General features: G+C 46.8%; 1 protein-coding gene across 1 annotated transcript in view; it reads right to left on the bottom strand.

Annotated features, from left to right (window-relative positions):
* Window positions 1-829: 829 nt before the first annotated feature.
* The window catches only part of LOC146179522 (choline transporter-like protein 1), a 39381-nt gene continuing 16423 nt past the window's right edge, over window positions 830-23787 (bottom strand). The window contains exons 8-15 of the mRNA XM_084579892.1: window positions 20737-20821; window positions 16725-16772; window positions 14440-14511; window positions 13337-13578; window positions 10888-11132; window positions 9487-9653; window positions 6146-6340; window positions 830-1454 (exon numbers count right to left, since the gene is read on the bottom strand). Coding sequence (XP_084436018.1) covers window positions 1404-1454; window positions 6146-6340; window positions 9487-9653; window positions 10888-11132; window positions 13337-13578; window positions 14440-14511; window positions 16725-16772; window positions 20737-20821 — 1105 coding nt within the window. The 3' untranslated portion in view covers window positions 830-1403. The remainder of the gene's footprint in view (window positions 1455-6145; window positions 6341-9486; window positions 9654-10887; window positions 11133-13336; window positions 13579-14439; window positions 14512-16724; window positions 16773-20736; window positions 20822-23787) is intronic.

Raw genomic sequence — 23787 nt, 5'->3', positions numbered from 1 at the left:
ATCTGTTTCGATAGCAAATACTCTGCTGTGATAGTAGCAATATATCTGCATTAATAATTAAGGTTATAGCGCTTCGCTGTATGAAAACCGAAGTGAACGATTGTGAATTTTAAATGTGGTGATTACTCAGAGAAGGAGTGATGGCGGAAACGACTGAAAATAATCGATAAAATCGAAAAGTCAGACAGTTTATTTCATTTTAACAGAGGCTTCCTTTCTTAATTGGTCTCAATTTTCCTATTCACATCCGAAATTTTGACTTGTCGCTTTTAGGAGACGGCACTTGCAGGTCCACTTGTCGAGGAAGCAGAGGAAAGGTAGTTAGGGCACCCGCCAAATAATAATCTACGCGTCGTCTACTGCAGGCGGTTCGCGCTTGAACGAGCGCCGTAATTAGTCTACGATGGCACACGGAGCGTGTAAAGGCGACGAATATGAACGCGACGCGCATGCGCTGTTGCACCACTTGCGTGCGTCACACTAATGCACCGGTTTTTCATTCTCTTCCCTCCTGGCAGCTACGCGAGGAGAGCGAGGTTTTCCTTTACACTTACGTGGCGTTAAATGGCCGCGCGGTAGCAGCGCCGTCTCCCGCCAAACACGTAAAAAAAAAGAAGAAAAAAAGCGGCGGGAAAAACACTCAGGGTGCCCATTGTTCTCTTCACACACGAATGTGGGCGAATAAAGGAGACAGTTTCCTTTTAAAGGTGAATATTTTATTTCCTGTTCGTGCGCATAGGCAGTGCTGTACAACTGCACAAAAGAAATGCTACGTTTTTTTTTTTTTTTTTTTTTTTTTGATAGGAACCACGCCTCCACCGGAGCCGTTTTTGAGCAGTGTACTTGAGCGCTGAACAAGTCGGGCCAGGTTCGTCGAGCGAACCGGATACTTCAGTGTCATGGCGGCGATGACAGACGCTTCGTGAGTTGAGGCAGATGAGCATGGGAGTTAATTGAGCGAGTGCACGAGAGAGACACTCCTGTCACGTGGCGGTGTTCAAATGCCGCATTAAACGTGTGCGCACAAAATTTACCGAATTTAACTTGAGTAGCGATATGGTACGAACAATCCTATGAAAACCTTGCTGATGCACAACAGGAGTTCGCACCGTTTGTGTCTAAACCAATTGGTGCATTTTAGTATTGCACATAGCAGCTGAATAAACTAAACAGATCCGGGAGCAATGCACAGGAAGAGTATCGTTGTTTGTGTTATTGTCAATGATGTGAATGATAGCAGTTTCGACATCAAATTTAGTAAGCGTTGCCTTGTGCGTCTCCCTCGGCTCAGTTCTGCTCAGTTACGTGACGCAACTTAAGTGCTACTTCAGCTGCATTTACAGCCACTCACGTTAAATGCCGTGTAACTAGACGGTTCCAGGTACTAAACTTCCAACAGCTGCTCACTGTCGGGCGGTGGGCGGGGCCATTTCGCCGCTCTTCTCCACGAAGGCCTGCGGTGAAAACGAGAACAAAAGTTTGCAGTCAGCCGCGCGGTCGTCAGATGATGATGATGATGATGATGATGATAATAATAATAATAATAATAATAATAAATTGGTTCACAGGAAAGGAAAGGCGCAGTATTTGTCACACTTGCCCCGTGGACACCTGATTTACTGATTTATTTATAGGAAAGGAAAGGCGCAGTAACTGTCTCACTTGTTTTCTGTGGACACCCCAACCGCGCCGTAAGGGAAGGGAGGGAGGTGGGAGTGAAAGTGGAAAGAGAGAAAGAGGAACCGTAGTGGAGGGCTACGAAGTAATTTCGACCACCTGGGGATCTTTAACGTGCGCTGACATCGCACAACACACGGACGCCTCCGTGGACACCTGAACCGCGCTGCAAGGGAATGGAGGAAGGTGGGATTAAAAGCGGAAAGAGAGAAAGGGGTGCCGTAGTGGAGGGCTCCGGGTAATTTCGAACACAGATGGGGATCTGGAAAGGTTTTCGGCACTCGTTTTGACCCTCACTATTTTTTGCTCATGCGCAGAGTTTTAGAGACGGAGCTGGTCGTCGACGGCTGAGGCGGGAATCGCCTGGCTTCCCGCTACGGCGCAGTTCCAAGTGATGAGGCGCCGCTATCTGCAGCCGGCCGGAAACTCGACATCGCTTCACTGAACGTTGCTCGGTTGACTAAGTCACTAGACAACATCAAAGCCGTTCGCGGTGCCTCTGATTCCTCTGGGCACAGTAATGCTCCATGCGGGTCAAAACTTGACGGTAAATAAAGTAAGTATCGAGAGAATGCGCAGGAACACAACCTTCTCTTTCGCGTGGCTCCATCATGCACAGGAGCTGAGACCAGCAAGCCTCTGGATTATACTGCTGTCAGCATTAAACGAATGCTAGCGATATCGGGTGCCGTTCCCCATCATCTTCAGGCGCTCTAGCGCCATTTTATTTGCAGCAGACGCGCAGCGTGCTCGGTTCAAGTCACGTGATTGAGCATTTGCGCGAAATTGGAGGGCGTTGTTGTTGTGACTGTACGAAGAAGGAAACGAAAACGCACAGGCCTGCTACTAGCTCTAGCTGAGCCACCTCCGCTGCCTGATTTATTTATACTGATTTATTTATAGGAAGGGAAAGGCGCGGTAACTGTCTCACTTGTGTTCTGTGGACACCGCAACCGCGCCGTAAGGGAAGGGAGGAAGATGGGAGTGAAAGTGGAAAGATAGAAAGAGGAGCCGTAGTGGAGTGCTACGGAGTAATTTAGACCACCTGGGGATCTTTAACGTGCGCTGACATCGCACAGCACACGACGCCTCTTCGTTTCGCCTCCATCGAAACGCAGCCGCCGAGGTCGGGTTCGAACCCGGGTACTCCGGCACAGTAGTCGGGCGTCTTACCACTGCACCACCCCGGCGGGGCACCTCCGCTGCCTCGTGCAGACAGAAGAGAAAAAAAGGAAGCTTGCGACAACATAACTCTACCGCTTTACGGTATTTCCCTGATGGGGCTGGGACAGGCAGGTCACCGCCGCTTGCGGCGGGGCCTGCCACAGAATTTTTCTGTTGTAGGCCGTCATTGCACCCGCCACCGTTTCGGTGGTGGACGACGGCCGTTGTTGCGGCGCGCGTCTTTCTCTACCTCCGCTGCCTCGTGCAGACAGAAGAGAAAATAGAGAAGAAAAGGAAGAGGGAGAGAAAGACGCGCGCCGCAACAACGGCCGTCGTCCACCACCGAAACGGTGGCGGATGCAATGACGGCCTACAACAGACAAAAATTATGTGGCAGGCCCCGCCGCAAGCGACGGTGACCTACCTGTCCCAGCCCCATCAGGGAAATACTGTAAAGCGGTAGAGTTATATTGTCGCAAGCTTCCTTTTTAGCGACGTTTTTTTTTTCCGACTGAAGGAAGAAGGAAAAGAAAATGCACGGGCCTGCTACTGGCACTGCAGTTGAGCCACCTCCGTTGCCTCGTGCGGACAGAAGAGAAAATAAGGCAGAAAGAAAAAGAAGAGGGCGAGAGAGAGAGAGAAAACTTTTAATGTGCATAATAATGAGCATAATAATTCGCAGGAGCTGGGTGGTCGGTGCCCCTAGTCCAGGGCTCCGCTGGCAGCAGTTGGCAACAGCCGTCGTCCACCACCGAAGCGGTGGCGGGTGCAATGACGGCCTACAACAGATAAAAGTTCGGTGGCAGGCTAGCCCCGCCGCAAGCGGTGTTGACCTACCGTCCCAGCCCCACTGGGCCAGGAGCAGCCGCCAACCATCGAAGATCGCCTCCAGCGATGCTTTTGCGATTAGCTTCGCGGGAGCCAAAACATGTCGGAAGGCACGGATCATCAAATAAGCGTCTGGTCGCTACACTGTGCTGGTTGTGGCGGAAACATGCGGTTCAATTTAACGTTTTTCTTTCCGCGGCGCCAGGAAGATGCTAAATCAATTTTACTTCCTTTCACCTTCGCTTATTTTCACTGCTTCGCTTTTAAACGAAACGCACGCATAAAGGGATGTTAAAATTGCATGAACAGCGTGCTTCAACACGCCTTTTAGAAGCACACGATTCTCATAATGAGGGAATGACTTTTCCGAGAAATTTGTACGCTTTCCTTTGCAGCCGCATGGCTGAGCTTAGAGGCCTATGAGAATCATTCCCTTATCACAAATTCCTCCGCCTTGGGGGATCCCCCTAAACTGAAAAAGGGGAGCCGGTAGTAGACAAAGAATATATATATATATATATATATATATATATATATATATATATATATATATATATATATATATATATATATATATATATATATATATATATATATATAGTAGTAGTATAGGCTTTCTCAAGCTAGTGCCGCGTCCAACGTGATGCCCATTGAAAAAGCATGCGCCGCTAATCGCTAGGCTGCTCGGCTCCTGGGGGCGGTAAATGCTAGTCGGAACAGCCCATTTTCTTCGTCTCTTCTGTCGTTTTTTCCCTTGCGGAGCCACTGTACCGAGCAAACCCAAATACGCCTCCGGGACCCTTGAATCCCTAGTCGGGCACGCGACTTCTGGGCTAAGCAAGCATGTTCGCGTGGCTTGATTAAGGGGGTTGAGACACCAAATTTTGAGGCTATCATCATCATCATTTATTAACCCTTAAAGGTCCCGTTCGGGACATTACATAAGGGGGGGGGGGGGGTGTTACGGGCTTCTTTTTGAATCTAATGTAACCAGTGGCCAAGTATTAGAGACAACAAGCGCTTAAAATATACTTTAATTCAGCTCCAAAGTCTTGTTAATGGTTGTTCCTGACTGTCGATACCCATCGCTAGTGCGATAATTAATGACGTATGAAGCTGGGAACGGCACCAGTGAACACTAGTGACACAGTAGCGAGACGTATACTATCAACGTTGCCGAGACGCGCGACATCGGCCAGACGCTACATCGGTGGTCTGTGAGCCGCTTTGAAGGCGTCGTCATTGGTGCACCGATAGCACCGGAATCGGCTCCCGAGCGTCGATGAGACTACAACCTGACTATATTGTTACAGGGTCGGATGACACCCAGCATGCACACGCAGCCAATAACACACCACCGACTCCACCGTCCTTCTCTTCTGCTCTCTCATCTCCTATATCCACGCGCTTACCCCGCTCTTCATCTTCTTCAGCGCCGCCGTAACAATATATAGCTTCTCTATGTACTTTATTCGAATTACAAATAAGCGAAATGAGACCTTGTTTCATATGCTCACACATCAACACTCCGCGGTAAAAACCTACCGAAGTTTAAGCTGGCACCACGTTCGTTCATCTCAAAAAGAAGCAGCCCGAATCGGTAGCATCTGCCAAATCGAACATGTCATGTGGTCTCGAGACGTCACATGAAGCGCAAGCCAATCAGAGTCCGGCGATTTCATCTGCTAGCTATACCATGCTACCGCATCGACATTGCCGACATCAAGCTTTCTAGAGAACGAGGCCTTCAACTCTGTCGCGTTAGAACTGCAGTTTTCCAGCCACCGATGTGTCCACCGCTGTTATTCGTAACGAGCAGCTAACGACTGAAGGACGCTCGTTTGTACGGCGCTCGGAACTCTTGAAAACGTTTGCGATTAGCTTAAAACAAGGATGCGCTGACGCGTTGTGCGTCTGCGTACGGTCCACGTTATCGGCCATTACTCACTTGCTCTAATCGCACTCGGGAAGCTTTCGTGAAGAGATGAGCTACCATCGGCGGCGAGTTAGTTCCTAAGCGTCATGGCCGCGCACCGCAAGAAAACTATTAACCGGGCATATAGGATGCCACTCAGTAAATTTAAAGTGGCAGATACCCCTCAAAGGAGGCTGTTCAGCCAATGGCGTCGACCGATTTTCAAGATGGAATGCGTATAATTCTCATGCTCGTCCCGCACAATTTCCGTTTAGTTCCATATAATGTCCAAGACGTCATACGGAGTCCATGAATTTCGGTTTCTTCACATTGGTACCTTATACGGTTCACGGAAGTCCACAAGTTAGATATGGTTTCCGTATGAGCCATATCGCAAACATATTTTGTGAGAATAGTCATGTGGAAGGTTTCAGTTGGGGTGGAGGTGATCTTGGCTCCTTTTTTTTTTTTTTTTTTTTTTTTTTTTTTTATCCAAGCTAAGTGCACGTAACAAAGCCATTCCGGGAGGGCATATTTGGTCGTGTGGCGTATCTCACTCACCGCGAGTGCGGGCGGAATTTCAGTGGCCGGGGCTCCTCCTCTCTGCGCGTCCTCGCACTGGCGGCAGAAGCAGAGGAAGATGGTGTCCAGCGTCATCTCGTACACGGAGAGAAAGCAGTGGGCCACAAGCAGGGCGCCCAGGCCGGCCGTGCACAGGGGGGCCCACTCGCCCCACAACAACTGCCCAGACTTTGTCTGCGTGAACGGTGCACACGCAAGTGTTTATATGAGGAGCATAGTTCCCCGAGAATTCTGAACTGAAGACCTACGTTCTGACTTTCACTTATTCGTTGGAAATTTGCTCTCTGGTCAAAGTCCAGAGTTCAGGGGGACCCTTTAAAGGTGAGGCAACCGTTGATTGTTTGAAAGTACTACCAACGGTAAGGATGTATACTGTCATCATGCAAAAGCCAGCCCGTTTTCATTTTTTTCTAAGATACGGTTATGCATGTGTTTATAAGAATGATCTAGGCTTCCAATGCGTAACAAAACTTTGCTTCCGAATTTCACGCTGCGCTCACAACGAGCACTTTAAGGAGTACAGACACCCAATTTTGAATTCTCCTTGTTAGTGATGCGTAAGACATTCCTGTATATGGATCCGCACGTGGTTTTCGCCTACGGACCCCTAAAAATGTTTTGTTTAACTTTTCCTCATCAGTCTCGGTTTCAGCAGCCGAGAGATGGCTGCGCCATCGTAATCAAGTCTAGGTGACTAGCGGCAAGAAGAAATTAAAAAAAAAAAAAACGCGATATAACCGCTGAATCTAAACTTATTGTGGTTCCTGTTCCCGATACAGGCTCTTGCTGCGTTGTAGTGAACTTGAACGGCACAGGAATGGTTACATTGCTTTTTGTTTTTGTCATCCCTCACGTGACCTAGACTTGACTTTGACGTATTCGGCCATTGAAACCGAAACAGGCGAGAAAAGAAATTCCATTGTAAATGATTCAGAGTTCGCAGGCGAATATCACGTTGTGATCCTGCCTGGCGAACGGTGAATCTGTGGATACACTGAATGTTATTATGCAGTTACACAATATGTGTTAGGCTAAAAACTATTTCCCAGAATTGGTCCTGGCTTTCCGGATATCATAATATGCAGGTACACTGGTGCACCGGTCAAGCTGGCTTCAGAAGCATCGGGTTATCGGCTCACGTCAAAGCTCGAAAGAACAAAGACATTATTTCACTAGTACACGTTCATTACTTCTTATATGAGTACTAAGCCGGACGGGTATATAATAGGGTGAGACTGCACAGGGCGCGCGTCTAAATGCCCGAAAAAGTTCACACAGCGGTATTGGGAGGGTGAAAAGCAAAGGCAGGACTCACTGGTCAATAGGGAGCATGCTGAGCTTCCAGTAGTTGGCCGATGCTGACTCTGGTTTCTGAACTCACGCCGGACCCCAAGCTGTTCACACCGTATCCTCCTTCTCTTCTCTTTGTGCTACATTTGTAGTGCGCTATCGCGTGGCATGACGTGAGGTGGTGCTTGAACGTGGCATATAACCCCCCTCGTGCTCTGAAAATACGTATAGACGCTGTGTGACGGTCTACATTTGCGGATGTTGTGTCTGATAAGGCAGCGAACAATTGGACCGCACCATCGCGTGCTTCAACTGGGCTACGTGTACTTTGCACAGACTCCGCATCACAGACCGTTGTTCCTGCTCATATGTTTGTCAGTGGTACGTTGTGAAAGCAAAGCCAAGCCATTGACAGCTCACTTTGTTACGCATTGGCTATGATGACATGAGACGTGTGGTCCCTTTACAGTGAATCACGCTGTGTTTATACTGGCTCCCATCGCAAGCCGACTTTGTAGTCTAACAATCTGCTGTCAGAGGCTACAGTACGTGCGGAATCCGAGGCAAAAACGGTACAGGCGGAAGTATACACCTATTCGGTATTTCTTCTTTCGAAAACAAGGTATGTACAGCGGTGGTCAAAAGTTTCCGGGCCACAGGGTCTGCTTCTGAACAGTACAGTCAGGCAGCTACGAGGGCCGCAAATCTCGAAATACACGTGGAGGGTAGAAGAAGCATTATTCTAACCTCTGAGATAACTTATAGCTTTAATGGGATCTCACGTGTCAGAATATGCTGACCAGAAGCAAAACCTGCGGCCTGGGTACTTTTGACTCCCCCTGTACTTGGCTGCGTACTTTTTGCACGTTTCACAGCATGCGCACGGAAAGCTACCCGTCTTATGCCAGCCGGAAGGCCCCATGTTTAAGAATAAGCTAAGCTAGCATGCTGACTGGAAAAACATATACCGGGTGTCCCAAAATCCCAACATCCCAACATAAACACAATACATCTCGTGTTTGGCCCATGATAGCCTTAGTTGCTTATGCGCCATTAAACTCAACACAACAACAACAACAACAATATACCGGGTGTCCCAGCTAACTTGAACCGAAGGTTAAAAAATATAATAGAGGTAGACCAGGGAAGCCAGTTGCATACAACTGCCAGCCGCCTTGCGCACCATGGGCAATTTTTTGATTTGCAATTACTTAATTGGTAAATTATGTTAATTTTTTAATTCACTAAATATTGGCTTTATACCATAAATATTAATTGGAAAGATGGAGAGCACCTTCAGAAACCCCCATTCCATTAATCGCGATAAAGAAAGTACCAGGTGTATCATTTTTCCTTATTCAAAAGAAAGCCCGCGAATTACAAAAAAAATCACGTGACTAGCGCAATTGTGCGCCGTGATTGTGGTGCTCTCAGTCATCAGACATTAGTTGCTCCCGGCTGACGCCTCCATGCGCTATCCTAATCCGGCTTATACATTCAAAGATATCGTAAATTACTACCAATCTAGCCACAGCCTTTACCCTCGCCCATGTAAAGGCCTTTCAAAGGCGGATGAGCGGCTCTTACTCCGCCTCTATACAAACACACTGATGTGCCCGGCAGCTCTAAAACATTTCGACCCTGCTTTCTCTGGCAGCTGCCCGCACTGTGGCGTGGTGTCTTCGGACATCTACCACATGGTGTGGGCCTGCCCCTCAAATCCGGCTATCCCCCCTCACCCCAACCCAACCCGGGAGGACTGGGAGGCGACCCTGCTCGGCTGCTCCGACCTGAAGGCCCAACGGGCCTTAGTCGGGCGAGCCCGAGCGGCGGCAGACGCCACTGGGGTCCCGAACTAGAGACCTCCACCTAGTGTTTGTGAGGGTTGGCCCCTTCAGGGTCAGCTCACGCATAACCTCCTGTATTTGTCCTATATAAATGTTTTCTACCACCACCACCATGCGCTAGCTTCAAAGCTGACACCTTTAGGTGGCAGCTGTGGCCGGAACGTGTATTGCAAGAGGCTGCACCTGTATGAGTCGGTGTCCGACGAGCACAGTTCCGGCCACCACGGCAGCCTTGGTGAGCAGAAGCACGAAGTCGCCCACGCAGTTGACGGTGGCCACGCGGAGCGCATTGCGGGACAGCAGCTGCCAGGCCTCGCGCGCCGCCCGGCACAGGCCGTAGCCCCGAGCTGCTGCTCGCGACAGGGAGACACAGCTTAGGCTTTTTACAGCCCCCCCCCCCCCCCCCCCCCCATTTAGAGCAACTACACTCATGGCGATACCCCGACACAAGCTTTGCGCAAAGCTGGTCTTCCAGTGATCCGAAATCGAACCAACGTTTTGTGTCTTGAATTAATTATTCCGCTTTAGATCTTTTCGAACTTCGGTTATGACCACAGTTAGCCTCCTGACGATTGGAACGCCATTTTCCAATTTCACGGGCTTTCGTGCCGTTCTATAGCATGCTGCTTTATCTGCCTTAAAGCTTAAAAAAAAGCTTATTTTTATCCGAACACCGCCTTTATGTGTAGAGAAGATTCATTACAAAGGCATGCGAAGCGCGGACGTCGAGAATGGTCGCCTCCACCAGCTTAGCACGCCGACTGTAACGCGGCAAAACTATTGATTCAGCTGTGTCCATCCAAGGTTGAGTTGACGACTGAGCAGTGGCTGAGGATGCTGCTTTATCATCTGACTTCAGTTGACGGGGAGGAAGACTAGATGAATTAAAATTAATTAGTTATTAATTAATGAGTAAAATCATGATTGTCTCAGGCAGAGGGTGAAAAAATGTATATGTGCAAAATTTCATTGATGTGGAGTAATTAGTTAATTATAGCCAAAAAGCTCAACTACACGTCAAAATAGCGAACGGCGTCGATATAGTGTGCAGACATCAAAACAGCCACGACGTCGAAGTTGTGCAAAATACGGAAAAATTATGCAGAAAAAAAAACGTGGAATTTTACGAACTGAGAAAAGGAAACGAGAAAAAGACCAAAAATAACCAAAAAAATAAAGAAAGTAGAAAGGGTAAAACAAGAAAAAGAAGAGCAAAAAATGAGGAAATGGATAAAAAGAGAAAAAGAAAGGAAATGAAGCAAATGAGTGCAGAATCGCTGGAACAGCTTTCGCCTTAAAGCACATAGCTAAACTAAGTGCTTCTAACGAATTTTTGTCCCACACAGTCACATTTTGGATGTTCAGACTATAGAGAGTTTTACAACTGATGGGATTAAAGGATCTGCCCCCGCTCTGCGCGAAAAAAAATAAAAACAAATAAACGAAAAACAACTTGGACATTGCACGCAACTATGTTATATTTGTTTACTCTTAGGTTCATTGCACAACGGACTATGCACTACACAGAGAGCTGAAGAAAGGTGCACAAGTTCGTATGCTTGTGCAAACTGTCCTCCTCCTCACCGAGCAGTATCAAGGCGTTCCTGTTGAGGAACCTCAGCGCGGCGCAGCATCCCAGGCAGGCGCATGCGCAGAGGCAGCAGGCAGTCTTGCTTTGGCGACGACAGCGACGGCCGGCGAGCTTGCAGGCCAGCCTCAACATCCGGGCCAGCGCCACGAGCAGCGAGCCGAGCACCACGGATCCCAGGTGGTAGCGCACCAGCCGCCACACGCTGGCACACTGCGCTCCCCAGCGGGGAGAGCGTCCCCTGGAAGTTTGAAGTAAGAACGTCGTTTCGGGTACACGATGAACTCGAGAGCTGCTTTCCGTCTACGCGTAAAAAAGAAAAAAAAAAGTATTCGTGCAATCTGAAGGAAAAAAAAAAACAAAAACAAAAACACTAACGCACCTGGCTGCAAATACGAAGCCGCTATTCTCGCAGTGTCTAATTTCATCAAATGGCGTAGTTGAAAAGTAGCTAATTACACTAGGGTGCCTTCGATAGACTAATGATGCTTCTGTAAAAGCTCCCAGGGGCCCCTGATTACATTATGTGCTGGCGATGCGACAGCACTAGGGACTGTTCATGCTCTTATATCTATTTGTGGATCCAGGTAGAACGAGAGGAAAAAGATGGCTAGCACGGTACTGCCGCTTTTATTTCTTTTTCAGACCACATGATCATGGGTTCCCGGCACCGTGGTTCCAGGCTGATAAATACATACTGAAGAAACTTTTTTTGTTTTTTTGTTTTTTCACTCCTTGACTTACTTTCTCCTCATCCATACTCCCCATCCACACTTCTTGACCTACTTTCTTCACACCCACGCTCCCCCTCCCCAGTTTTTCTTCTTCGGAAGCAAAAGCTTATTTAATCCCCAGCCAGTGATGATCGCTCTGCCCAGACGAAGACAAGTTCACTTGTCGAAACGTTGGCTCGACCAGCGAACTGAGGCTTCCCACCTCTACCCTTGATCAGTGCTCTTTTATATCTATTGGTGTCATTCTTTCATGGTTATTTGCAGACACTCTCGTTTACACACAACCAGTCATCTCTCCGGATCATCTAGCTGGTGATTAGACTAGACATGATGAGACCAGTGGCAAAAAAAGAAAAAGAAAAGAGAAAAGAAAAGAATCAGGAGAGCAAGGAGGACTACAGCAGTGAAGGACTCTGGTACTGCACAGGACAACGCTGATGGAGGAAAGAAAGGGCCACTTTCGTCCCGACTAATTCAAGGACCGTGACCACATTTTTGTGGCCGGATAAAGAATGAGGAATTTCTGAAATGAGAAGTCTTTCTCCTTCTACACCTTTTAAATGCTTGACCCGCGCTAACGCTGCTGCCGCTGGGCGTCCTCTGCGTGTTTAACGAGCTCTGACTAAAATGACCTACTATCACTTGTAATGACCAATATATTGACCCGCGCTAACGCTGCTGCCGCTGGGCGTTCTCTGCATGTTTAACGAGCTCTGACTAAAATGACCTACTATCACTTGTAATGACCAATATATATAGCGAAGACTTGCAACGTCTACAACTGATTAGAAATGACTAAAATGCTTAGTAATGAATACTAATGACTAAAATGACTATTAATGACTACTACTACCACTAGGCTATCGCCATTCACTTAGATATATTAAGAGACCATGTAATTTTCGTATAACAAGTTGAGGCAGCACAAGGTGAATAGGAGGCCGTTATGTATAAAGGGAAAGCGGTATAGCTGTCCAGCCGTGGGTGGTCGCCTGCGCTGTTTTCAGTCCGACACAAAACACCGCACCGCCATGATGCCACTCCGAATATGAGCCCTGTAGGTTCGACGGGTTAAGGATCTTTAGATGGTCGAAATAATTTCCAAACCTTCACTTGGGTACATCTTTCTCTCTTTAGCACCCTCTCTAATCACACCATAAGGTAAAAATCTCGGTACTTCCTACTGTTACCAAACTGCGAATTTTTCGCCATCCGGATCAATGTCTCCCCATTTAACTGTGGCGACATTGATGACCACACTGTGGAATAATCGCTACATCCTTCCACATAGTGTGAGTATGCCATTTTAATCCAGCCCTCGACCCAATTCCTGATCCCTCAAAGGAGCAGTGAGAGGCCATTCTGTTTAGCGAGGACACTAACAGCGTACACACTACTGGGATGCCTAACTAGATCACCCTCTCCAGGTTGTAAGAATCACCAGCGGTCAATAAAGCCGATTTCAATCAAGCAATCAAGGAGCTCAATGTTCGCGTAACCCTAGAGGCTCAAGAAATGATCGTGCCGGGGAACTTGCAGTGATACGCTGCGCTGGATCTGGGTGCATACCGCGTTCCAAATGAGCTACTGCTCACAAGGTGTGGTTGGAGCACACTAGAAGCAGTGAGCTGTGTCAAAGCGAATAGAGTTACTATAAAGTAGAAACCAATTCGTTCACTGCGCGTTGCAGGTCACACTAATTGCGCCGTACCTATCAAAGTACCAGTGAGCCGCGGCTCCGGCCACCACGACGGCTTGACAGCTGACGGCGAGCTGCAACATCCAGCAGAGAGCCAGGGCCAGGTACCAGGGCCCGAGGCGCAGAAGCGAGTCTTGCCTCAGCAGCAACGGCAAATCATCCTCTCCCTTGGCGACCGCGGGGTCGCCCGCTGTGAGCAGGAATAGCATGGCCACCGCTCCGGCCACTGCGGTGACCGCGCAGAAGGACAACGTCTGCGCCGAAAAGTTAAAAAGGACACATGGGGACGACTTGCAAAACTACCGGGGCCAAGAAGAAGCAAGGGTTACACGGCCACTCTCCCCCACAAGTGCGCCCACTGCTAGAACTACGCGAAGCGCATGTCCACGTGCTCCGAAATGCAACCACTCGTCGGCTTCGCGTGTCTCTTGTGGCTGACGTGGATGCAGAACTCTCCTTGACCAGCCGGAGAACGCCGTGCTGGTTGATGCATTAAATGCCAAGATAGCTTTTTCATGGACGAGTTCCTCGTCCATCAATCAGAATTGAAGAAGGCCGTATTCCTTTGCTCCGAACCCTAGATATTCCGAGGCGCAATGGCGGACGTCGATGGGAACACGTGGCTTGTTTCAGAACAGGCTGCGTCATTTCGTGGCGGCGCTTCGATAGAGCAAAAGATGCAGTCCGGACGTATCTCTTCTCCTTGAGTCACTTGATCATGAGCCCGCGCTTATAACAATAATTAAAGAAAAAAGGAACAGTAAGGGTGGGTGACTAGGCTTATAGAAATAAGGACAAAAAATGGCGTAACGTTGCGTACAAGGTTAGAGGAGGGCCGAGTGTTTGTACTACGACTTACATCACGCGCATGAACGCACATAAGGCCCAAAAGCAGACACCTATCCAAGCGCAAGTGCCGTGTCTGTCTTGCAAGTGAGAGTTGACTAGATTATATGCACGTGGCACGTGTAGAAGCCATGCATGTCTAGAGTCCCATATATCACAGCGAAGGCGCGGTGGCTCACTGCTTCGAGGCGCTTCACTTGAGAAGGTTCTCATTATTGGCACCTCACGTGATAAGCGAGGAAAAAATAAGCCGCGAGTATTGGACGCACCCAGGCTGGCTGCAGCAGCAGTCCCGGCATGGCAGCCAGAGCCTTTCCGGCTTCCGAGAACAGCACTGTCACCTGCAAAAAAAAAAAAAAAAAAAAAAAAAAAAAAAAAAAAAAATAATAATAATAATAATAATAATGGGGGGGGGGGGGCGGGGAACCTAAATTTTGCCTTTCGATAGCGTTAATAATGACTACTGTCACCGGCTCTTATTACGGCTCTTCTTTCGCGTATCTGTCAAAGACATGCCTCGCTTGTTCACTAATGGCTTAATCAGTGTCTCTCGAATCTCGTTCACACTCGAGCATGCAGTCGTTATCTACTACACGGCACAGATAATCAGCGCCGCGTTAGCGACACTGTACGAATGCGCCTACGCGGCCTATAGCGATGTCTGACTCGCCACCCAAGGTTCTGAATTCCATTCCCACCTGACCCTCTACATTTCCTTTCACCGTAGTTCATTTAGTTTAATCAGAAATAATGTATGCAATCATTTAATCACTTTTCAATTGAAGTTGCAGCTAACTTGCGGCTAATTATGAGAATTGAGTACCACACCATTTCATGCATACGGAGCAGTATAATATAGTAGTAAAAACATTTATCGAAACAAAAGAAATTATGACGTCATGACATCATAATTATTTATTCTAATTCACATGCTCTTTGCCTATTCATTCACAGCCTAAATTTTTGATGCATTAAGTGTGCTGGTTGCTCTGCCTGCTAGTAATATCCATTTAGTATTATTTGTACCTCTACCTACACCAGCGACCGCTTCATTCTATTATTGCGATAGCAGTACTGCGCCAGTTTTCAAGCCGTCGCGTGGTCCCGGCGGAGGCCACGCTTGACCTTGAACACCCGAGGAGGAGGAGGATGAGGAGGAGGAGGAGAGGAGGAGGAGAATTAGAAGAGGAAGAAGAAGAAGACTGGTAACTTACGCTCCCGCGTCATTATCTTAAAGGATGAGCTTAAGTGTCCCCAATAATGTAGCACTGATAGGGCGTGATAGGGGAATTATGTAGCAGGCAAAAGAAGCTTCCGCCGTTGCTATCGCAATTCAACTAGGGTTAACCAGAGTTAAACTACAAGTAACTTTTTTATATACTTATGTCCTCAACACAGCATTTTGATTATATTTGTGGCCTTTTCCCGCAAGGTGCACAAGGTGCATGCGCTTATGAAGAGTATGCCTTTTCCATACGCACCCCTATATAATGCCCCTCTGACCGGGTGCACTTGAAGTATTAAAAGCAGATAAAATTGCTGTTTAGACGTGCAGCGGCCCGAGCGAACACGTGACGTCAGCTTCTATTCTTTCCTGACGTTGCATCACCCGTGTCCCAACGAACCTTGCGTATGTACTAAAGGTGTGACGCGTCATTTGATAGCACAGAGGGCTACGTTCACTTTCTTTTGTTAAAGGTGCGAAACAGACACAAGAAAGGAAGAATGGCAGGAACGCGTCCCGTCTTCCTTTCTTGTGTCTGTTTCGCACCTTTAACCAAAGAAAGTGAACGTAGCCCTCCAAAGTCTATGTGCGTTTCGTGCCTTCAATCAAACACAATTCCCAACTATCCTAACAACCAGTAGCCTCCTTCCCTCCACCAATTTTTGTATTTCGCCTTCGTCTCATGTATTTCTTGCTTTCTCTGGCAAAAAATAAAAATAAATAAAAGATTCCCGCAGCGCCAACTTTCTATTTTCTATGCAGTGTCCATGCTCGGCGCAAATGCAAACTGGCAGGCATGAATTACGATCTAGTACTACCTCAGGTGATTCTCACTTGCAATCGCGTGTTGCGCATGTAATAACGGGAGTATTCACTCATAATTACGATCTAGTACTACCACAGGGGATCTCACTTGCAACGCGTGTTGCGCATGTAATAAAGGGAGTAATTACTCATTACCACCTCAGCAAGGTCTATACGATTACAGTGGACAGTGGCACTCTTCTGGGAATGCCCTTAAACAATATGGATTAACATTCATGTAGAAAGATCTTTTATTTTCCCGCCGCGGTCCCAAAGAGTGAGTTAGCTCCCTGTTAAAAGTCCGTTATGATACAAACATTTGCACACCGCACTGAGTGACTTCGCCATTTGCGACGACATTGGCGTTTTGGGAAGCCAAGGACACCTTTTCTTTTTCATTTTAGAATTTTTGTTTTTCGTTTTTGAAGCTGTCAACCGTGTGACGTAGTATATATACGGCCGTGTGCTGTGCAGTATTCGAGCTCCTGCAGAATTCTGGGAAAGTAGTCAGCTGTTGTGACTTGCCAGCTGTATCCGCTTGCGTAGCACTAGCACCGTCAGCATAACCAGGACCTGCGCCACGACAACAGCACACGCATTCAGAGAGAAGAAAATAAAAGGTACAAACAGACAGCAGCGCCAACAGTGTACACAAGGGACCTGATTGAGTCGGCAAACACGCCCTGTCAATCAAGTTGTTTGTCCTGCGGTTCGCTAGCGCAGTGAATAAAGTGCACAGGAGCGCTCAGTGAAACAAGCAATAAAGAAACAACGCAAAAAGAAAGGCGACGGGCAGCTGTATAGGAAGGAGCGTAATTCGTGGAACGCCGCGCTGTGGGGGTATGGAGTGGCACGACTACACGATTTCACAGTGCCTTCACCCGTGGGTTAGTTCGGCTTCGGCGGAAGAATACTTGTAATTGTATTTTTTTTTTTTAGATATCGCCCTCATCCTTTCTCGTCTGCACAGAAGATAACTTACACGGTTTTCGGCTGGGTTTATTTTAAACTTAAATGCTACCTGGTTTAACTCATACTTGTAACAGGCGCGAACATTAGTAAACGGGACACGTTTTTTTCGTTCTAACTGAAATCAATCATTCTGTATCGGACATAAGAAAACATTATTTGTTCCATATAGAAGCACACTGGCGTAAGATACAAACGTGCACATACCACAAAACCTGCCAGGTTCAAATAGGCAACGCATGGAAAACGTTAGAAGAAAACGTGTTCCGTTAACTGTACGGTTAATTTTCCCGCATCTGTAAGGTTAATTTTCGTGTCCGATATGTTCTCTGTACGCATGACTAATAAGCTCGCATATGTGACGATGTTTTGCGTGTTCGCAAACAGCACATTAGGATTCAAGGCTCAAATTTTCAAATGATAGTAAACGAGTTCGCAAGTCAGGGCGTTTTCCAGCAAGCGACGCCAGTGTTTACCCGTCGGACCATACGAATCACGTGTAAATCGGCGTTCGCTGTGAAATTTACGTTCATGTGCAGCTTCTCTTTTAGAATTTCTGAACGTATTGGGCGCTAGTACCACCACTGGAGCGAATGGCGCTAGTGTCGACTTAGGGGAGAAAGTGGGATCACGTGACTCATCTTACTGCTGCTGAAGCAGACGCTCAATTGAATTTGCGCTTTTTAAAAGCTAATAGTCGCGTTTATTTGCAGACTGTGTTGAAAATCAACTTGCTGGAATGTTTGCCCCAGGGTACAATTTACACCACTTGGTGTCGTCGTCATCATCATCCGGAGTGTGCCCACTTCCAGAAAAAAAAAAAAAAACTCTCCCACAGCTTTCCATTTAACTCTGTCCTGTGCCACCTGCGGGGCCTATTCCTCGCAAAGTTCCTCCTCTTCCTCATCATCATCATCATAAGCTCGGACTGTCCCACTGCAGGGCGAAATCAAAGTTCCTAATTCAGCTTTATTAATGCGAAAGCATTAGTAGGCTATGTTGGCGCCGGAAGTGTCCGCAAAGTGTGTCGCCGGAAGTTGGTCCCCTCGTGACGGCATCACAAAGTTACGTCATCAGTTAATGACAGGATGAGTCACTAGTCATGTGACAAGAAAATGTTGAGTCACGCAAGTGATGTGGAGTAAATGTTGAGTAAGTTGAGTAAGCGATGTATCATGTGAGTCACGAGTCATGGGTCATGAGTTAAAAAGTGTCGAGTCATGCTATGTAAGAATATGGATGTAGAAAGGCGTCGACTAGGAGCCACCAAGTCGCGCTAACGCTAATGTCTTCGCATTCTCCCAATGCAGTTTCTGTAGAGACCCCTTAAAGGGCAACTCCGGTGGTTTTTTCATCATTTTGTGTTTTTGGTTGAATTGCATTCCTCGGTACGTCTTGACTCCAACACAAAAAACCGTTTTTATAAATTTCAATTAGAAGTATTTTTAAAAAGGAAAAACAGCAAATCGAAACCGAAACTGTTTTCACAGCCAGAAATGACATCCCAGTTGACGAATTGGTGACGTCACACTCAGTATTAGAAAAACACTCGTACGTGCGTTGGATGCTGAAAATAAAGTATGGAAATCATGACCCACTGCATGAAATGTCTGAGGTAGTTCAATATAAACCTGACAATTTCATAATCACGCGGGAAGTGGACAGTAACGCCGGTATACTGTTTGTGACGTCAGAAACTCAATGTTGTCCGCAGAAATAGTCTCAACTTAAGCCATGAAAACGGCATATTTTAAAGTCGTGTTGCGCGTGAACAGATTATCGTACGGCGCCCAAATTTTGTAGAATGCGTCAGGACGGAGAGGAGAACCTACAGTAAAAGTTTTACAAGAATATTCGAATGTCAAAAAACCTCCGGAGTTGCCCCTTAAAGGCCCACTGTCCACCCTCCGGTCGAAAATATTTTTTTCCCCGGTGACTGTGAGACTTCGCCCCTGGAACGCAAGGGCGCAAAATGTATTTGAAAAGAGTAACTAATAACGCAGTTACAGCCACCGCAATCACCCGATTCTATCCTGCCTCTCTCCTTCCGTTCCCTCGCAAAGGTTTTTCACTCTCCTGCCCGAGGTCGTCTAGCCTCCGCAATACAAATTCCCCTTCCTCCTCCGCGTTTGGCGGGAGGTGGGGCGTGGCTCTCCGCGAGCGCGAAAAAAAAAAAAAAAGAAGAAAACGGTCGAGGGAGCGCGCGCCGCTGGATTCAGTCTGGCCGTGGCGTGGGAAAAGCGCGCTGCGAGCGGTAGACACCCATCCTTCTCCCGTCAGTCAGCGAGACGGACCAATGGACGTCGTTCCCGGTACGTACGTCATTATCGGGGCCCGTCGGGCCAGCGCAGGAAGCGGTGAAGCTGGCTTCTCAAAGGAGAGCATGAGGGAGCTTTGAATTGTATTTTCGATGCTTTGTGGCGCGCGTGTCGCTGTAGAATTTTGCACAGACTATCTCCGGTACCTGATCGAAACACTGGGCTCCTTTTCTTAAAAGGGCCTTCCCTGGACAGTGGCCCCTTAAGTATTTTGCCAGCCTTGAAAACAGGAAAGACGTGTCTACGTGATACCCCGTATTCCACCCGCCGCACTCTGCGCTCCATCAGGTAGAGCATCTCGAGAGAAAAGCGGATCTTGTTCTCTGAGATGCGTCTTGGGGCGTTGAAATAAAGCAGCTGTCCTGTCGCAGCGTTTTTTTCTTTTTTTTAAGTAACTATCCCACGAAAACGGTACGGTGATGCAAACGCTTCAGCTATAGCTCTTTTTCATGACGACCTACAATTCTGAATTGACGCTTTGTTCTAGAATACGACAATTAAAACGTTGGTTATTTGGTCTTTACTATTTAACTGACTTTTACGATTAAAATAATGCTACAGGGTGCTTCACGAGGATCTTAAGAGCCTTCAGTTGCTATCACTAGTTAAGGACATGAAAGCTCGGTCAGCTTTATCTGAGACACCAGATGTAGCGAGTGTTCCGCTGAGTTGTTCGATAAACGAGAACACTGATGGTTTAGGCTTGCATACGTTTTTAGAATGTATGCTCTGACTGTTTGATGTAAATAATAATTCCATATAGTCGACTTTATACATCGGAACTCAGCTATGTATAAGATATAATTTTGGTGATTTCTTGGGAAGTATATAGCGACGCCAGAACTACGAGCAAATATTCAGATGTATAAACGAAACCAAAATTGAAATCATGAACTACTCTGCGGGAACTGAATACAAATAAAAAAAGTTGAAGGAAAACTACTGAAAGTTCCTGCAGTAAGGTTTGCACTAAAGCTTCCCTTCAAACTTTGTTGATATTGTGCATTGTATTCTATGGAAACCTCGCCTCCCTGGTCTCTTTTCATAGATCTGTTGAAATGGTTATCTGTTATCTGGGGTAATTAATTTAGATCTACCAGAGAGCACCAGAGAGCAGTAACAAGGGCCATTTAAAATGAACTCTATAATAGGCGATACGCCGAACATTACAAGGTTTTTCACTAAGCCGCAGGTCAAAACCGAGAAGGTACACTATGGTGCGCAGTGATCAATTGCCGCAGGTGACCCACCAGTGCTGTAGTTCCGGCAATGGCGGCCGCCAGCCAGGCGCCGACGTTGGGCTGCGCTGTGCGCCGCCTGGCGTTCCACGAGAACCTGCCACAAGAGAACGCAGGTAAACAGACACTGCTTAAAAGTCAGTACCATGCAAGTGACTGCATGGACCGAGGCGGGCCGCATGCAGGCTTCTAGACATGAATATACTTTACGCATGAGTAAAAATCGAAAATAGCAGGCTGTCTTGACGGATGGCGGTTAGCTACAGGGTGCACGTCATTACGGTTCCACCTTAAAGGCGCACTGAGGCACCCGTAGAAGTATTAGTAAGCAAACTGCGATACGCCAATACAATTTTATAGGAATGTGCAAACATTCGCATAGATAATCGAACATCCTCGTATTCGATTGTTCGAATACCCAATCGAATCCCAGTCGGAAAAAACTACAGAAAATTCTCTGTTGTTAGAACAGAATTTCTGTGCGGTTTTCCACGGGGAACCTGTTGTGACAACAGAACGTTCTGTAGCAACATCAGAAATTTCTGTAGTTACAACAGAAAAGTGCTACAGAACTACAGACAACAAAAATTTACTACACAAATACTACATAAAGTTTTCTGTTGTTACAACAGAATTTCTGTGCGGTTTTTCACGGGGAACCTGTTGTGACAACAGAACGTTCTGTAGCAACATCAGAAATTTCTGTAGTTACAACAGAAAAGTGCTACAGAACTACAGACAACAAAAATTTACTACACAAATACTACATAAAGTTTTCTGTTGTTACAACAGAATTTCTGTGCGGTTTTTCACGGGAAACCTGTTGTGACAACAGAACGTTCTGTAGCAACATAAGAAATTTCTGTAGTTACAACAGAAAAGTGCTACAGAACTACAGACAACAGAAATTTACTACACAAAAACTACAGAACTACAGAAAAGTACAACAGAACTACAGAAAACTAACGTTTACTACAAAACTACAGAACATTTTGTCGTATTTTTGACACAATTCTGTAGTTTGTTTCGACTGGGATATGTCATGAACCTTTGAATATTTCACGAAAAAAAGCCCGCTGCGTTATTTTTCTTTGACGACTGTTGGAAAAAGAGACAGTGCGTCGATGCTATATGCCATCCTGCAGCGATCATCATGCCCGAGATAAAGGGTTCAATGCCACTACGTGGTCCGTTAATGTGACAGCGTTCATAGTGCTAACTCAAGCATGCCTATAATACTGGACGAAGCGGCAAGGCGTAGGAAAGCTTAGCAATATTACTTTGATGCTAGATCTTGGAAACGACGACTTATATGTGAGTGATACACACTGCCTCATGCTCTATAGGTGTAGCCCTATAATTTAGTTTTTGTCATCAATACGACGAGTTGATTTTTCCTCGCATTAACCTTGGCGTTCGTTGAGGTAGCATATTCAGTTCGTGTTGCGGCCCCTCAAATGAGATTAGTGTGGCGTCTTTTAACAGCTATATCTTCAATTCCACTAGTACGTATAATTTCATCGTTTTGTACGACTGCTAGAAAAAGTAGCGAATATTAGTCAAAGTATTCGACTCATATTTGATTCGATGCTGTCAGCATGTCACTATTCGATTCGTCAGAAAAGCTGCACAAGTCGTACTTGGTATGGCTCGGAAATAATACTATTGGCACGCCCCTAGACCCCAGATTTCAAGGCCAATAAATTGTTAGGCGAGGCAACAGTGCCGTTCCTTTCTGAACGGTGAGCTCGTAATTAGTTTCAGTCATTACGAGACAACGCAGAATCATTTTATGGACAGATTTCTAAACCTAATTGTATTCGTAATATGTAAAGGAGCAGCGCAAGAAACAAGTACACAAGAACACACTAAAAGCGGGACTAGCGCAGTTTTTAAGTGTGTTCTTGTGTCCTTGTTTCTTGAGCTGCTCCTCTGCATGATGCATCACCGACTGGCCCACACGAAGGTATTAAGCAATATGTAACTTCGTCTGGACAAATATTAACACAGTTCTGAAAGAGCCAAAGAATCGATTTTCGCTGAGGACAAGAATTGGGTGTAGCTGTCACTCACTATAATCAGCCTATAACTATACACTCACTGTCGTACCGAGGCCTCTCCCAAATATCTCCAATTAACCTCCTAATGTATCAGCTCAGCTTCGTTCAATTGATTCCCGCAAGCTTCCTTATCTCATCCGGCAACCTAACTTTCTGTCGTTCCCTGCTACGCTTTCCTTCTCTTGGAATCCAGTTCGTTCTCTTACCGATCATCGGTTATCTTGCATTGCGGTCACATGTCCTGCCGGTGCTTATTCATTTCCCTCGACTTCAACTAGCATGTCACTCAGTACCACCTTAACGTCGGGTTGTCCTTGTTTTCTTCGTAAAGCTTCGAGAGTCCCTTTAGTACTTCCTTTATGCTCGTCCCTAAGCTCTTTCCAGCGGTTCCTTACACGTCGATTCACTATGTATGTGCCAAAGGCAGAAGTACTTCCTTTATGCTCGTCCCTAAGCTCTTTCCAGCGGTTTCTTAGAGATCGATTCACTATGTATGTGCCAAAGGCAGAAGTACTTCCTTTATGCTCGTCCCTAAGCTCTTTCCAGCGGTTCCTTACAGATCGATTCACTATGTATGTGCCAAAGGCAGAAGTACTTCCTTTATGCTCGTCCCTAAGCTCTTTCCAGCGGTTCCTTACAGATCGATTCACTATGTATGTGCCAAAGGCAGAAGTACTTCCTTTATGCTCGTCCCTGAGCTCTTTCCAGCGGTTCCTTAGAGATCGATTCACTGTGTATGTGCCAAAGGCAGAAGTACTTCCTTTATGCTCGTCCATAAGCTCTTTCCAGCGGTTCCTTACAGATCGATTCACTATGTATGGGCCAAAGGCAGAAGTACTTCATTTATGCTCGTCCCTAAGCTCTTTCCAGCGGTTCCTTACAGATCGATTCACTATGTATGTGCCAAAGGCAGAAGTACTTCCTTTATGCTCGTCCCTAAGCTCTTTCCAGCGGTTCCTTACAGATCGATTCACTATGTATGTGCCAAAGGCAGAAGTACTTC

The sequence above is a fragment of the Amblyomma maculatum genome, chromosome 9 (genome assembly GCF_055883805.1).
Source record: "Amblyomma maculatum isolate TAMU_Amacu chromosome 9, ASM5588380v1, whole genome shotgun sequence".
Classification (NCBI taxonomy): Eukaryota; Metazoa; Arthropoda; class Arachnida; order Ixodida; family Ixodidae; genus Amblyomma; species Amblyomma maculatum.
The sequence above is the reverse complement of the archived record's forward strand: the minus strand, read 5'-3'. Positions and strand labels throughout refer to the sequence as shown.